This window comes from Rutilus rutilus, assembly GCF_951802725.1.
Source record: "Rutilus rutilus genome assembly, chromosome: 23".
NCBI classification, from domain to species: Eukaryota; Metazoa; Chordata; class Actinopteri; order Cypriniformes; family Leuciscidae; genus Rutilus; species Rutilus rutilus.
The window spans coordinates 10323243-10340573 of NC_140233.1; the positions used below are offsets into that span (position 1 = coordinate 10323243).

At 37.4% G+C, this 17331-nt stretch overlaps 1 protein-coding gene across 4 annotated transcripts in view; it reads left to right on the plus strand.

The window, feature by feature from the left end:
* Positions 1–17331, plus strand: part of agbl1 (AGBL carboxypeptidase 1) — a 211838-nt gene that overhangs the window by 68795 nt on the left and 125712 nt on the right. For all 4 annotated transcript variants that reach the window (XM_084396546.1, XM_084396547.1, XM_084396548.1 and 1 more), the window contains 5 exons: positions 799–866; positions 6121–6184; positions 8193–8339; positions 10434–10565; positions 12143–12236. In XM_084396546.1, coding sequence (XP_084252672.1) covers positions 799–866; positions 6121–6184; positions 8193–8339; positions 10434–10565; positions 12143–12236 — 505 coding nt within the window. The remainder of the gene's footprint in view (positions 1–798; positions 867–6120; positions 6185–8192; positions 8340–10433; positions 10566–12142; positions 12237–17331) is intronic.

The following is a 17331-nucleotide window of genomic DNA, read 5'->3' on the forward strand; positions in this document are numbered from 1 at the left end:
GGGTATTTTTTATGTAGCATAATTTCACATTAAAGCCACAAAGTCAGATCATGCTGTTTTTGCTTTTTAATCTTGAAATTATATAACCTATTTTAAATAAAAACAACAACTGCTCATTCATGCTACGTGTGTCTTTGTCTTTGTGTGGATCATGATTAAAATGCAGTGGTTGCCTGTAATTTCATGACTGGAAATGACCTTAATTGGTAAAACTGCTATAGGCCTTTGAGTTTGGTAACACAAATGTTGCCTGTTTAATTGTTCTTCCTGGCATCAGATGCCCCTTTATAGCAGCAAAAACACAGCTGTGAATGTGTGTTCAACACTAATCACGTTCATTCACTCAGTCGAGATTCATTTCAGGGATAGATGATCTTTTTAATGCTAGTGCCAGTCCATGTTTAAACACAGCCTGCCTCTATTAGCTCTGTCACGCATGTACGGTACACACACACTCGCTCGCCTCTCTTCCTAATCGCACACATACACACACTCGGAGAAGATTCCTCAGCCTCTTGATATCCCTCCAGCTCGTGTCCTCTCTACTGTGAAATGCTCGGCTTGGTTTAATCCCTGTGTCTCGTCAGGCCCTTTTAATAGGAGCCTCATCTCAATGTCCATGCACAACTGGAGCAGCCCGCGGGTTTATCTGAGGGAGATAGAGTTTCAGGCGACAAGCTGAACCCCTCTCGGCTTTAACTGTACCCGTCTGTCTTGTTTAAGCACAGAGAGAGAAGGTGCTGCCTCTGTGTCACTCTAACCTCTCTTTCATTTCTCCTTCCTCATTCCGTTCTTCAGCCCGATCGAGACCCACCATGGCATCGCCGAGCTCCAGCGGACTCGAGGTTCTCCTCAGCACGTTGCAGGTAAACACACATTGTTTCTGAACGCATGCATCTGGATTGTCTCTCATTGTAAGCATAGGAACGGCCTACAGATGCAAGCAAGCGCGCTGGTAACGACTGCCCACACATGCAGGACACTTTCCATGTGCTGAGTGGGACAGATTAATTACATGGTATCGCAGGACCATGAAAAGTATAGCCTGTGGTTTAATGTAAACATATCCCCCCTCCCCCCTCCCCTCCCCTAAGGCGAAATTCTATACGTTTACGTTAACATGCGTGATGGAGCGCAATGCTTGAAACCTTAGCTGCAATTCGCAGACTGTATGGCGGTATCATTGCGAGCGCTATTTTGAACTAGTGTGTACTAAACAACTCTTTTACAAGGCAAACTGCATGCTCAGTTAGTTTTTTTTCACCTTTTGTTTGTTGTACTAGACCAGGAGTTTTCAAACTTGTTTGTCAGCCGAACCCCTCAGACGTAAAATATTACACTGCTATATATATCAAATATAGGCTATTTGTAAAATATGTACTTAAAGTACCTCCTGGGATTAAGGTCACATGACATGCACGTAAACAGATAAAATATTGAATCTTTTTTGGTTATTGTTTTTATTTTAAAATTATAGGGCTGCATGTGTATAGGGCTTATTATTTTTTATTATTGTTGTTATATTATTATTGCTTTAAAAATGAAGATATAAATTGTTGTTATGTAAAAAATATATATTTTTTGACATTTTTGATTGTTTAGTTTTATTTAGTATTCACTTTCAAAATGTCAAATCTGTGAGCTTTTACTTTGGTGGAATATTAGTGAAATGCTGTAAACTTCTATCCACAGGAATCTTAGAAATTTTGCACAGCTAATAGGATATTAAGGCAATGACCAGTTATATAGTTTCCTGGTCATTTTAGTAAAGCATTTGACTGAATAATGCCATGATAGAAAAGATTGTCCTAATAAAGTATACTCCAGAGTGCCGTGTGATTAAGTAAAAAGGATTATATGGGATGACGTGGCTTCACACACATGCAGATTTAATTCTGATATTATTTGCTGATATTGGTAGTAGTTAATAGTGGTGGTGTTTATTCAAACCATTAAGAGACACAGTAATGGCATAACAGCATCCATCCATTCATCCATTGTTGGTTTAAAATGAAAGGACCAGTAAACATTATATTTTGTTCCCTGTTTTCCATATGTTTTGAGTAGATTTGTTGTGCGCGCAGAATGTCTCATTTGAATCCAAATTGTACATTTTAAATGTTTTTTTATCCACTTCCACAGCTTATGGTGACTGATTTCATATCAGTGATCTGTATATCAGTTGCTGCCAATGAACTGCAAAGGCCTTATGTGCTCACAGGAGGGCGACGTGCCGGATTTCAGATAACTTTTTACCTCTTGCATGAAAATCAAGCTCAGAGGAGCAGAAATTATTTAGTGTACGCGTCAAAGCGATTAATTGCATGTGAAAAGCATAAGATGAGATTTATTCCCTCCTGCTGATATGAGCGTTGTAAGGAGAAGGGGAAAAAGCAAGTGCAGCAATGAGCTCAGTGTGAGATTAATGAAAGCTTTAAACTGAAGGTTTCATTCTGATTTGTAATTGTAAATGTAGAACAGAGAACATTGTTGACGTAAATGCATATCAAGTGTTTTTTAAAACAAATGATCTTGAACTTATAGTCCTGTAAAGTCTCACTAGTTTTTCTTTAAGTAGCAAATTGTTGCTTGTGAACTCTGCTGTTACCGTTAACATTGCCGTTCAAACGTTTGGGATCGGTAAGATTTTTATGTTTTTAAAAGAAGTCTCTTATGCTCATCATAAACACACACACACACACACACACACACACACACACACACACACACACACACACACACACACACACACACACACACACACACACACACACACACACACACAAAAAAAACAGTAATATTGTTAAATATTATGACAATTTAAAATAACTGTTTTCTATTTGAAAATATTTGAAAATATAATTTATTCCTGTGATGCAAAGCTGAATTTTCAGCATGTCACATGATCCTTCAGAAATCATTCTAATATGCTAATTTGATGCTCAAAAAACATTCATTATTATGTTGAAAACAGTTGTGGACAATAATTTTTTTTTTTTCAGGATTCTTTGATGAATAGAAAGTTATATTTAATTTATTTAAAAATAGAATCTTTTGTAACATTATGAATGTCTTTACTGTAACTTTTGATCAATTGAATGCATCCTTGCTGATTAAAAGTATTGATTTATTTTATTCTTGAGCAGCAAATCAGCATATTAGAATGATTTCTGAAGGATCATGTGACACTGAAGAATGGAATAAATTACATTCACAGGAATAAATTACATTGTAAAATAGAAAATAGTTATTTTAAATTATAATAATATTTAATTGTATTAGTATTTTTACATTTAAAAAACCTAACCCTAAGAAAAAAATAAGAAAACATTTAAAAATCTTACCGATCCAAAACTTTTGAATGGCAGTGTATGTACATATCTATATTACAGTTCAATGACTGTAATATTCATCCTTTCCTATTAATTTCAGTAAATGTGTGCCATATATATATATATTATATATTATCTTTAATATTTGAATGAAAATATAATTATATTATAAATATATTAGTTATAACAAAAACGTATAATACAAATGTTGCGCCTTTGAATGTGACAGAAAATAGCTATACTTTTCAGATAAAAGTGCCTCTGTTTGTACTGTCAGTTCAAATGAGGATGCTTGCAACTGCTTGGCATTGGCCATGTGGCCTCGGATCTGAAGAATTGACTCCTTTATTACAACGCAAACTGACAAGGGTAGCTAGTAATACCCTCACGATTAGCCACAGCCAGTGTGTCGCCTTCCTCCAGCCATGACTGGCATCAAACGTGGCAATAAGTTCCAAATTCACGGTCCTTGACATGAAGCTGTTGATGCCTGAAATGGGATTCCCGCTAATTCAAATTGAGACTGACACAGACGCTCAGGGTGCTGTGTCGGAGCTTTTTTTCTTCTTCATATTCTTCCCCTGCTTTTCCCTACCTGTTTTATAGCTCTCGTATCACCTCGCAGAGACACGCCAGGTCCTGTCTTTGGTGTCTAAGATGTAAAAAACCATTTTAAGGTGTGTCAGAATAACTTTTAATAGATTTTCTGCGCCATTTAGAATTGTTTGCCCTCCGGAGGGGCTCCCGGCCCAAAGCTCTCCCGGCGCATTCCTGCCACCGTCTTAAAAGTTAATGGTGTGCACAGAGAGGTAGAGTCAGTGTTCCTCATTAAAGAATTAAAAATGAACGCTTCGCTTTCAAGTGGGTTCCTGAGAATATGAACTCATGTCCTTCTCCCTATTGAGAGATGAGAAGCAATGCTTTTTGATTGTAGCTTGGCATAGGTGATGCCGGACGAAAATAGAAGTAATTATTCATAATTTCAAGTGTCACTGGATTATTCTGTTAAAAGATTGTTGATGTAATGCTCTAATGATGTGCCAGCTGGCTCTGTATGCTGGTCACGCTCATTAATGTTGAGTAATTAACATGGTTGTTTGGAATTATCCCAGATGTTGATGACAGGGCCATCAATTTCCAAGAAAGAGCGCACGCTCTATTCGACTAGTCTAGTGTAAAAGTTCATCCTCAGTGAAATGTAGTTTCTTCATTAAAACCACTCACCTTTAGGGGCAAAATGTAATGGGGGTATTTGGAGCGAAAATGCCACATAATGTGACAGAAATGCCCTAGAAACAAAATGTATAAATATATTTGTTCATAATGTCACATTTTATATTTTTCCATATGTTTCATAGTTATATGGATATTGCATAAAACATTGGTTTAATTAAAATATGAACGCATGCAAAAAAGCCCAGTCCAAGTAATGAACCAAGTAATACTTCACCCAAAGATCATTTATTAGCCCTCAGGTTTTTCCCAGTTTTATGATTTTTCCTTCTTCTGTGGGACACAACAGGATTTGTTTGGCAAAATGACTTTTTGGCTTTTTAGTGTCCAATGAACAAGGATTAAAATGAAGCTATTATGCTCTAAAACTGACACACAACTACCATAAATTTATAAAAATGATCCATGCTATCCATGTGCTCCCTTTAGTTTAGAGTCTTCCAAATTCATGCAATAGAGGAAGAAGCTAAAAATGTAAGTCATAATTTGCTGCAAATCTTCTCGTCTGCTGCAGCTCTTAATTGATGCTTAATGCTCTTGGTTTGATGATCAAATATCATTTGTCTCCATAATTATCATTGATGTGAAACCTGATGTGAAGCATCTTGATGTGCCATATTTGAATGTACAGGATTTGAGAAGTAACATTGAATTAATGAATATTTAAAAACATTTAAATAAAGAAAAATGTAAAATAAAAGTTAAAGTGGCATGTACATTTTTTTTTAATAACGTTTTTCCTATCTCTTGTTAATCAAGAGACTTTAAACAATTTAAAGACAAAAAAAGCAGCCAAAATAAATCATACAATATATCCTGCTGATAGGCTATATCCAGAACTAGTGTTGCTGTTGTTAACTAAAACTACTATAAATCTGTTTAAAATAAAGCTAATTCAAAATATGAATAAATGCTGTAATAGTATATAAATAATTCTAAAATAACACGGCCCAGAATGCATCTTTTATTATAGGCCCAAACAATATGTCTCCACACCCACAGAAACTAGCCCCGTATCTTGTCGGTTCACTAATGTGGGTAAGAGCGGCAGCTCCCTGGCAGGACAGAACTCTTTGTGGAGCAGTTGGCTGTGGAGATGCCTGATAGGATTAAATGGCCACTGTCAGAAAGACACGGCCACCACAGATGCAAGCAGGACAGTGTTGTGTACCCTTTTTCTCTGCCATTTTTGCCCTATAACGAGAGCCGAAGCTTGAATCCCCAGCTGTGGAGTTCCTTCTCTGAGGATTTCGGCCCCCGACCGCCTACCCGTCAACTGCTGCTGCTTTTAACCACAGGGCTCCGGGTTCCCGCCGGGGTACGAGCCCCCATTGCATTCTGAAAACAGACACAATGCTGGAAGATTTCGCTGTGCCAGCCAGGACACACTCAACACTATATATCACAAGGGTTGTAAATAGTAATGTCATCTTAGTTGCTTAGATTGGTTCCTATTTGTTGATATACATTTTGTGTGGACACTATAGGTAATCGTAATGCAGGAGCCAGGTTCAACTTTAAGCTTCATTGTTTAAGTGCGTTGTTCTCTTTCCAGAACGCTGGAGACATCGAGAGTATGCTGAACATCCTCAACGTCCTCGATGAACTGTTGTCAGCAGGTGAGATGCCCTTTACCTACAGCCAAATTTGTTGATTCATTTTCTGTCACGTCTCTGCACTGATTGCAAGTGTGCTGAAATTCGTTTAATTAACCATAAGGAGTGAAACCATGTGTGTCCAATAAAGCCACAAACCACCTTCACAAAAAACAAATATGCTGATATATAGGCGTTTCTTCAACTTTGGGCACTTTTATGTTCTGGTGATTGACTTATACTACTGTAATATATTTTAACATGCATTCATTTATTTATTAAAGTTTTGGAAACTTTTCAGCATGCCTTTGCTATGCTTTTGGTACTTTTCAGATTACTTTTTTTGTTTGTTTTACTCATATTCTGAATCTAAACCTAGACTTTCAACCTCAAAATATGAAAATATATCATAAATTCATTGTATTATTATTTTACTATTAAAAATATATATTTTAAATTGATCATCTAGCGTAAAATAATCTGGCCAATTCATTGTTTTTTGTACAAAAAATATTTATATTAATTTATACACATTACAACACTCAGCTGTGGTGTCATTTCTATCACGACTAACAATTTTGCCCCAATTAAAAAATTTTGTTAGTGTAATTGGTTACAAAGGAGACAACAGTGTCAGTGAAGATTATGCATGAGATGAAATATGACATAAAGAAAACAGAGGCTGTGTCTGAAATCGTCTCCCATAGCCTTAAATGGGGCGCTATTTGAGGGGACAGCCATTTGTAGTTGTGAACATTATCGAGTGCACTCATTCAATCCCACAATACACCGCAATAACGAGTGTACAACCGATGTATGCTCAACGGCTAGAGAATACCCACAATGCAATGTGAGAGTCGTGTGCCGAATGAATTCCCGCGTCCAAACCTCTGGTCCAATGTGGGTACAGCGTAATATCATGAATTCCTTTTTAATTGATTGTTAAATTGTTTAATTAAGGTTTATTAATAGTTTCCATGACAGAGTTATAAATCTTTTCGTCTTACTACTGGAGCGGCTGGACAAACTATGCAAAAGCGGCAGCCCTTCCGGTGCACTAGTGTCCGAATTCAAGTGGACTAAATTAGTGGAGTAATGTAGGGAATAGTGAATGAGATAGGGAGCGATTTCAAAGAAATCAAAGAAAAATCAAGGTAAATGTACCTTTTTTTTTTTTTTTTGTCCTGTCATCCTGTTGACACAGGTAATGTGTCATGCAATTATGCATGAAAAATGTATGAAAATATTTTATAGTTTTGTATTTATAGTATATAAAGCAATACAAAGAAGCAATTTTATTACAAAAATATTTTAAATATAATTTCTGCAACAGAATATGGTTAAAGGCAAGACAATCACAGGACATAATTGAAGAAAGCACCATATACAGTATACTTTTCATGTACATTTCAATTTATCATGTCCCAGGATGAAGAAACTGTAATGAATCACTTTTTTTCTCATTTTCTAAGTCGCTTTGGATAAAAGCATCTGCTAAATGAACGAATGTAAATAATGTACTTGATTTAAATGAAGAGAACTTGAGAGAACACAGACAAAAATATGATGGGTTGAAATGTTGAAAAAAACTGCAGTAATCCAGAGGGATTAACTTCAAAATGAAACCTTTTAAAGCAGCCCTAATGAAACATGACGTCACTGCACGTTTCTCCCAGGATCTTATTATATAAACTGCACTGTTTCAATTATATTTATTTCCATATCTTGGGCTTATTCTAGTCTATTATTCACCAACAAATCTATCGAGTAATACTCTTGTAGAGGTGGAGCAGTGCTATACTAATCCTGTAATCTGAAATGAATTCACAGCAAAGTAATTAGACAAATTTATTCACCAGCCTCCAGCACAAAGTTTCTAATCAGCACGAATTTTCATAAGTTCTGAAAGAAAGTCGAAAATAAACCCAGACATCATCTTGTGATAATCCGCCAGTGGCAAAGATGGCACCACTGAGAGTTGTTATCAGCCTAAATTTGACATTTTGTGAAATTATGGCTGTGTTTCCTGTAGGCACAGACAGACGGATTCATCATATGATATCGAAAGGAGGCAGTGAGGCTCTGCTGACGGCTCTGGTGAAGTCAGCCCGCAGCTTCACACCCAACTACACTGTCCTGCTGCCGCTACTGCACCTGCTGGCCAAGGTGGGCTACCGAGGTGAGTGAGGGGGGGAAGGGGAGGAGACACAGGAATGATTGACACAACTTTTTTTAAACCTATGATTATTATGGTGTTATTTTATTATGGCAAAACAGATTTCCCTGAGTAATGCAAAAATCAAATGCAAATATTATACTATTATAGTATTTATTAATATATTTTAAATTTGCTTTTATTTTTATACTTTCAGTTTTCATTTGAATTTTAGTTTGAGTTTTAGTAATTGTATGTGCTTTTGTCATTTTAGCTTTTGTACATTTCTATTTAGCTTTAATTTATTTACTAATTTAGTTTTAGTTTTACTCATTTTAGTACTTCAACTTATTTCTAACTAACATTTCTACTTTTCATCTAATAATTATTTATTCATATCTATATTACATCTAATATCTACATTTTTCCATCTAATATTTATATTTTATCTTACTTCAGCTTTATTTCAATTTGTGACAGTTTTCGTTAACTATAACAACACCGGTAAATGGTGGCCTACATTTCAGCTAGTGTATAAAAGAGCATTTGAATATTATTTAAAATTTCCACTGGAAAAAATGGCAGGATATGGGTTTAAAACAACATTAGGATATGTAAACAATTAATTTTAGCTAAACTATTCCTTCAACATCAAATCTGATTTTTTTTTTTGTCATTCGCCCAATGTTTTAACCTTTAGTGTGGACCAAAAATAACCTCAGATTTGTTCTCTCACAACTCTTTTTTTTTTTCAGTCATTCTCGCTGCGGGAAAAAGTCATATTTCTCATTACGATTTATAATTCAGTCATATTTAGTGCTTAGTATTTCTGAATTCATGGTTGAATTGCTATAAATAGCACCTTACAAAAATAGATGTCTCTCATATATGGATTGGCCATCAGTCACATCTAGTGTGGAGGGTGCAGACAGCATGTGTGGGGTCACTGTCGGGTCAGGTAAAAGCCCTCGATCCTGTGGGGTCAGAGGTCACCATATAAGCACACGCATGGTCAATGTTTCGATGTTGTGTAACTTAAGGAGCGAGTGTTTGATCCCTCGGTGGATCTTGTGTCTGTCAGCGTTCCACTCTTGCACTTTGATGTCTGTCCTAATGAACCTCAGCAACAGGGCGAGTCAGAACAGCAGGGAACGTTTTCTTTCGTCCTCACGTCTTCCTTTCCCATTTAGACAAAACAAGTCTAAAAACAAACTCCATCTGTCGCAAAACAGGGACTTTTTTTTGTGATCAAGCTGTTTTTGTAAGCGCTTGCAGTCATGGTGGGCCTGCGGGATGCTGGGTCATGTGGTAGATTTGAATTATTTCTACAACATTTCTCTATGGGCAGTGGGTTTTTACAGACCACATTTTCCAGCACACACAGTTTTCAATAATCCATTTGCATTTACAGAGCAGAGATCATTGTCTGTTTCAAATGGTGCTATGATATGCACTTATTTCCAGATCCATAAATAGCTGATTTACGGTGTGGAAATACTGTAACATCCTACAGCGTTTTTGTAACTCTGCTTTTTCTCGTCTTAAAAAAATGATAGCTCACCCAAATATACTGTCATCATTTACTAACCAATAATGTTGTTCCCAACCTTGTGTTAATGCATGAATGAATGAATGAATGAAACATTTATATAGCCCTTTTAGATACTACTGTACAATCAAATGGGATCAGTTGTCTCTCCTCTATATTGAAGCCTACCTACAGTATTTATTTATTTACTAAGGAATCGCACACATTAAATCCATGAATGTGTGTTAAAATCTAAATAGGGTCATAATGATTTCATGTTAACCTTAAACTGTTTAGGGCTGATCTCTTGTATCACTCCTGTTCTTGCATTCAGACTTAGAATGAATCTGATTTTGTATTTGAATTTGAAAGTGAAGTTGTCCCTTTGATATCCCAATTTCCCTATTAGACATCCCAGCAAATGTGGTTTTGATCTCCAAACCAAAGTAATCTGTTTCATCACAGCTGCCAACAGCTCAAAAATGTTGCCTTCCCAGATCCCTGTAGTGAGCAAACACTGTCAAACAAGATGATACAAATGTACATTTAATGAATGTCAAAGAGGAACATACTTTTCTTATTTTCCTCAGATCGTAAAATTGGTCTGAAAGCACAGAAGGCAGATGCCGTCTTGGTGGTTCTGGGTTTGTTAAGACAGAATGCAAAGAATGCCCGGAGAGCCGCAGCCTGTCTTTGGGTCCTCAAAGTCTTCTGCTCTTCTGGTGAGTCAGATCTGAGATCAGTTCATTTTTGCCTTCCTAAGCTAAGCTTTCTCCTCATGATTTAAAGTAGACGAGCTACACTCAAATAAGCTAAAGTAGCTTCTTTGACTCTAAAAACGTGAATTGTCAATACATTTTTGCGTGAATTAATCTCAGTTGGGATGACAGTTTTAATCTTGAAAAGCTAACTAAATAAAAACTATAATATGCACTTCTGTTTGGGTTTTAAAATATGTTTTTGAAAGAAGTCTCTTATGCTTAACAACTGCATTTGATAAAAAATACAGTAAAAACTGTAATAATGTAAAATATTACTATAATTTAAAATAACTGATTTTTATTTTAATATATTTTTAAATGTGCTACTTAATATATTTGTGAAAACAAAATATTCATTGATTAAAAAGTTCAAAAGAACAGCATTTGGAATAGGGCTTTTCTTTAAGTCTACTGTCACTTTTGATCAATTTAATACATCCTTGCTGAATAAAGTCATTTCTTTAAAAAAAGTCAGACTTTTGAAAGAAAGTGTAACGGAATTGAAAACAGCTCCCAACAATTCACATTTCCCAATCTACAATAATGGCTTTTCCATGTTGAGAAGAGTCTCATTCCATTTTCATGTTCCATCACCTTACTTTCTGCCTGTGTACCTCTGCGGTTTCATATAATTCCTATATAACAGCTTTTTTGATGAACATCTGTTTATTTCTTTGTATCTATGGTTATTTTCCCAACTTTCATAACACATTTCCAGCTATAGAGCATTCAAGTGAAATTGCAAACCAAGCGTTAGTACTTATTGTGCCATTTGCTCAGAACCTTCATTACTGCTGTATTTATGCACCCGCCATATTAAAATCTAACTTAAAGATGAATATATTGTGTTTTTGCTCTACATGTGGTAGGAGGAGGTTTTCCTCCACCTTTGATTTACTATTGGTATGCAATTCCACTAGTGCTTGTTTTTATGGAAAATGCGATAACGGGTAATCGGCCATAAAATGCAAATCTGCCTTTGTTGGGTTTTATTTCAAATGCAGTCGTCTTCTCGCTGTATGCGGAGTTGATAGTGTGGGGTCTGTTTATCAGTTATGTGACAGCTATCCTAAGAATGATACCAGCACGGGAAGTTCAGCTCTCAGGTTGTGACCGTGAGAAATGCACCACTCAGTTATCGTTCCGGAAAGGCATCCAGAAGTGTTCTTTTATGTTTTATCATAAAAGCTGGAATCTATATATTTTTGAAACACTAGACGTACAGCCTGTGCTCTTGGACACTGATTCCGCTGTAGCAACCGTCAGTGTTTATGATGCTAGCTTGTATCAAGCACAATATATTAATAGAAGAAATATCATCTGGGCACATGTCTTGTTTATAAGGATGAAGTTGGGACTTCGATGGTCTCTTAAATTCCCCCTTGAGTCTATCCTTGTGGAGAACGATCACCCCCACACAAGATTGACATGGGGATCCGGTATACAGCACTATGAAATGTTATATTTTCAGTGGTGTTGGGTTCAGCAATGTTGCAAAGACTTTTCATATTGTGTTAATTACATATCTGGTGTTTTAGTGACCACGGCCGACTTGCTGGGGAAGAACCGAGGGCTGGATGTGGTCTTCAAGCTTATATCTCCACACACCACCAAACACTTACGCACCGTCAAGTGAGTATCAAATTACATGTGGGTGCGTCATTGGCGTATGCTAATCTTGCTCCAACTTGCGAGTAAGAACAGTTCTTGCGTGCTGGGAAGGCTGGTCATTACATTACTCACGCATTCTTACATTAGTCAAAATAACTAAGTATGCATACCATAGATTTCTATTATTTTTATTATGACATACATAGACCCTGAGCCACTGATCTATATAATGACTATATAATCATTCTATACAGATCAGTGCCCTGACCCTACCAGTATTATTTAGCTTTATATGTTTTATACTTTATTATTTATATATTAAATATATAAATAGTTCTAATGTGGGATTCGTATAATAGTTAAATAAATAAATAATTTTAGCTATTTATTGAAGGCCTTTTTAACTGCAGTAAGCCATGTATGACAACATTTTGTATCATCAAATTGATTTTAAATGGAAAAATAGCTACCACTATTTTTCTGTTTTAATATTATTATTATTATTAGTAGTAGTAGTTTTATTGTAATAATAATAATGATGCCATTTTTCATGCCATTTAATAAGTGCAATAATCTAAATAAGGGCATGTATATATCACCTGGAATCTGAGTGGGTCATAATTTGACTTTCAGTGATTTCAGAGTCTTCCAACACCAGAAGGTCAGCAGTCTGACTTTTCAGGCGCTGCACAATGAGTCTCTGTCTCGCCTGCAGGCACAACCCGACTCACCTTGCTATAATAAAGGCCACAGCATAATCCTAATGTCAAACTCTTGAAATAGCAGATGTTCTGTTAAATATTTGTGCTTCAAGGCTGAGCTTGTTTGTCGAAAATGGCAAGGTGACGAGGCCTTATATATATTTTTTTCTTAAACCAGTGTCAAAAATGGTTTCTAGTTTCAGTGAAGTTGCGCAACTTGACTTTTTAGCCTAAGATATTTAGCGACTTCATTTTGTCGACTGTAGGGGGTTGTGTGTTTGTTTGCTGCGCTGCATGTGGCATGACAGATTATCAAAGCAAAAATGCTAACACAACCGTGAAGATGTGGCCCTCTGTGCTCTGGTCTTGTATAAACAGCGTCTTACATTGTAACTCATAGATCAAATCCAGTCCTGGGAAATTTGCATGCACGATACAACTCATTTTAGCAGTCGTGCTCATTGAAATGCTCAGAACATGCTTGTTTACAGGGGTTTGGCAACTATGTGCTGCATAGATATGTGCTAGCCAGGTGCTGATTGGCAGTTACTAGCCTAACTTTGGTAAACAGTGCTTGACCTGCAGTGACAGGAAACGCATTCCCACATGAAGTGTGCAGCGCTTGTTGAGTGCGTCTTGATGCTGCACAGAGCAGCAAACCCTGATCCAAGCTGTGTTCTGATTCACACTGTCCCTACGGAGTGTACACTGTGTAGGGGATATCAGGAAAAGTGCATTTTATTTCACAAAATGTATTATCATAAAAAACGTTGTGTAGTACTGAGCATTTAATGACTGGCGGATAGACTTCCTTCTGCTGGAATTCTGTAACATTATATTAAAAGAATTGCTGATCTTGAAACAGTTCCAAATATTATCATCTGGCAGATAAAACACCGCACACATGCTGTTCATGCTGTTTGCACACATGAATCAGACTAGCCCTGTTGGGTAACTGCAGAGAGCCTAGAGAGGGCGCTGTACTTTCTTCTGCCAACTGTTGGAAAGCTGGACCGATTCCATATCAAGTTGCTGATAGCTCCCTGCACGCATACAGCGGATTACAGCAGAATGCCATCTAATTAGAATGCTCTCTCTCTTTCCTGTACACTTCCTGTCTTGTGGGAATTCTGACATGGACGCACCAGAGAAGAAAATCTGCAAGTGCACCAAGCCGGCAAGCACATTTATCAGATGAGGGTGTAACCCAGTTCTAGACTTACATTGAATATTGTTGGTTTAATTTGACATTATCTGGCTCAGAGCTGTGCTCCTGGAGTTAAGCAGCCAGAGAGGGCCCTTAGGTTATCGCATTGACTCGGAGAGGCATTGATTAGCTCTAGTCTTTAGTTCCGATTTAAGAGCAGCTACACAATCAGCAGAAGCTCTGGCCACTAATTGGTCAGGCCGTCAATTAGACACTGATGCTTCACTTAACCTGTTGGCAGTGAGCACCAAATTAACAAGAGAATGAGGCAAGATAGCTTAGCCCTTTGGAGACTAGTGGAGACGGACTGTGCTTAGAATAACATGCTAGCACACTAATATCTCTGCAATAGGCTTGTATAGTAGTTATACTGTAGACAATGCAAAGCTCAGTTTGAAATGGTAATGATGATTTTATATATAAATACACACACACACACACATATATATATATATATTTTTTAATTAAGTAGGCTTGCTGCGACAGTCTGTGTTAATTGCACACCGATTACATCACTTGCCCGCATCCACGCCGCCTCCCACCGTCGCTTTGATTTTTTATAGTCATTATCACTAAAAAGTCATTTAGTTTACACTACAATTAAAAACTGAACGCATCTGCTAAATTCAGCTTGAGCCGTACGAGAGTCGAAGCACAGATCAGCAGCAGGAGTCAGATTTCATTTATCACGTGACGAGAGTGAGACGAGCTGACTGACAAGACAATGGCGGATGATTTGGTTTCAAATCGAAATGTAAAAGCACCGATTCGGCAATATTTGGGATTTAAACCCAGTGCTAATAGGGAACCTGCAAACATTAATGAGGCGATCTGTAAAGTTTGCCTGATGAAGGTGGCAGCATCCGGAGGTAACACTTCTAATTTACACACACACACCTTCAAGCGCACCAGAAGAATGAGGCTGCCGTGCTAATTCGTTTTGCTAATAAAACCGTCTTATTCATTTTGTTAATAAAAGTCCTATGACATTGTACTGTTTTGTTGTTGTGTTTCTCATTAAGAATAATAATGAACCCACCATTCAAGCAATTGCCTCCCTCGAATTACCGCTAATTTGCAAAAGTAAAATGTGCACGGCCGCACTGGCATTCATAAGCGATTTAAAAGCGAGATGGAAAAGAGGGAAAAACTCCAACGCTAGTATGCCGTATTTATTGCACACTAATCAGTATAAGCAATAATTTTGTTTTAAACATGGCCAGAGACCACTGGGACATGTTTTTCTTTTTGTTTTGTGATTACATATTTCACCTTTGAAACCTTTCAATGAACTGATCGCTCTGGGAAAGTTGCACTTTTGGATCCGGTTATCCCCCTTGGCAGAACTGTTTTTCCCACACTGAAATCATGTAAACTCAGATTATAAATGTCATAAGCTGTTACATCCACACATACAATCCCTCTAGACTGCTGACAGCACTTCAGTATCACTTGAAAGCCTATATCTCTATAATACGTACATCGGTTAAAAACGGCCTCTGAGGCCTTTACAGTGCGCTGCAAAGAGTTATCCAATCTACGTTGAGAATTTCTCTCTGTTCACTCTCTGATGAATATGGAAAAAGAAGAAAATACACAGGCAGAACAGATCAACAGATCTTCCTTATTGCCAAATTTGTCTGCTGGCTTTCTGCTGACAGCCTGGCCTCATAGCTCAAATCCCTGCAGAACATCTGTGCACTGATGCTCGTAGTCCTACCGGCTGATACCGCTTGTCATTTCAAAGAAGCGACAAGCCGTTTGCTTGGGGAAACAATGGCATTTGCCTGCCACCGGAATTGCAATACGCCGTTGTTTGCATTAATATCAGCAGCGTGACTCAAAGACTCTGACAGCGGCTGAAGCGAGATATGATATGATTTCTTTATGGAGCTCCTAGAGTCCGCAAACAGAGAGGCTGTGGGTAAAGTGGCTTGACGATCCTGAGGACAGAATAGCAGTTTTGCGTCAGCGAGCTCCCGTCTGCTCAACCGCTGGGCTGTTTGTGCTCTCTTGCAGTTGGTGAACAGGGAATGACATATTGTCTCTGTGATGGAGTCTTAACAATGTTGCGCACTGTAGGGGTCCGGCTACATACTGGTGTATGTCAATGAGGTTTTCAAGATTTACAGTGTCATGGTGTGACCAGAGACACAGGGAGGGAGAAACAACAAATTAGATGAAGTCTTTCATAACCAGTGACTGACTGACTATCTGTCAACGTTTATTCTGTCTATCTTTTTGTCTGTCTGTATATCTATAACGTTTGTTTGTCCTTTCTATCATTTGTTCTGTATAACATTTTTTTTGTTATATCTATCATTCGTTTTGTAAAACGTTCCTTTGTTCTATATATTGTTTGTTCGTTATTGTATCTGTCGTTCTGTTATTCATTTTACCGTCATTCTATACAGGCTCATTCAGTTCAGTTCACAATCAACAAACACCACAGATTTAAGTCAAGCAGCTGCAGAGTGCTAATAATTAACTGTTGATGAACTATTACATTGTTTATCTTATGGTTTATATCACCTGCAAACTCGTTGCTTTTCAGATAAATTTGACTTTGCAGGTGCTTTGTATAGGTGGGTTACCAGGGTAACCGTTATATTTCTGATGTTCCATAAGCCCACCTAGAGTGAAATTTGCATTTTCAATCAGCCCAGAGCAAAAATGTACCCAGAATTTTTATGCAGCATACACACAGTGCTGTTAACTAGAGGAATATAAATATAATCATTTATAATTGACTCATCCCTTTTCTTAAAAATTGTTTAAAGGCTGAAATGTGAGGTTTTTACTAGAGATGCACCGATTGATCGGCTGGTGACCGGAATTGGCCGATTTTCACGTGATCGGCCTAGTCTGACATATGCCGATTTTATGCCGGTTGTGCCGAATTTCGACTCCCTGCCAAGTTACAGACCTTTCTCACAATAACCGGAAATACGTAATCGTTGTGAAAGCGGAGTTCCTGTCAAGCGTCAACACACCAGAAAAACATAAACCCGGGCAAGTTTAAAATGGATCAAAGAGTCTACACAACTTCATTAACGGATTTGCCAAATATTACATTTGCTGATGTGACGACTCATAGAGGAAAACTCCGTCACAAAAAAGAAAAAAAGAAATAAAGGGTAAAAAAATTTCCACACGGAATTTGGCCATAAATATCAAGGTAAGTAGAGAGCGAGGCTAACTGTTACTG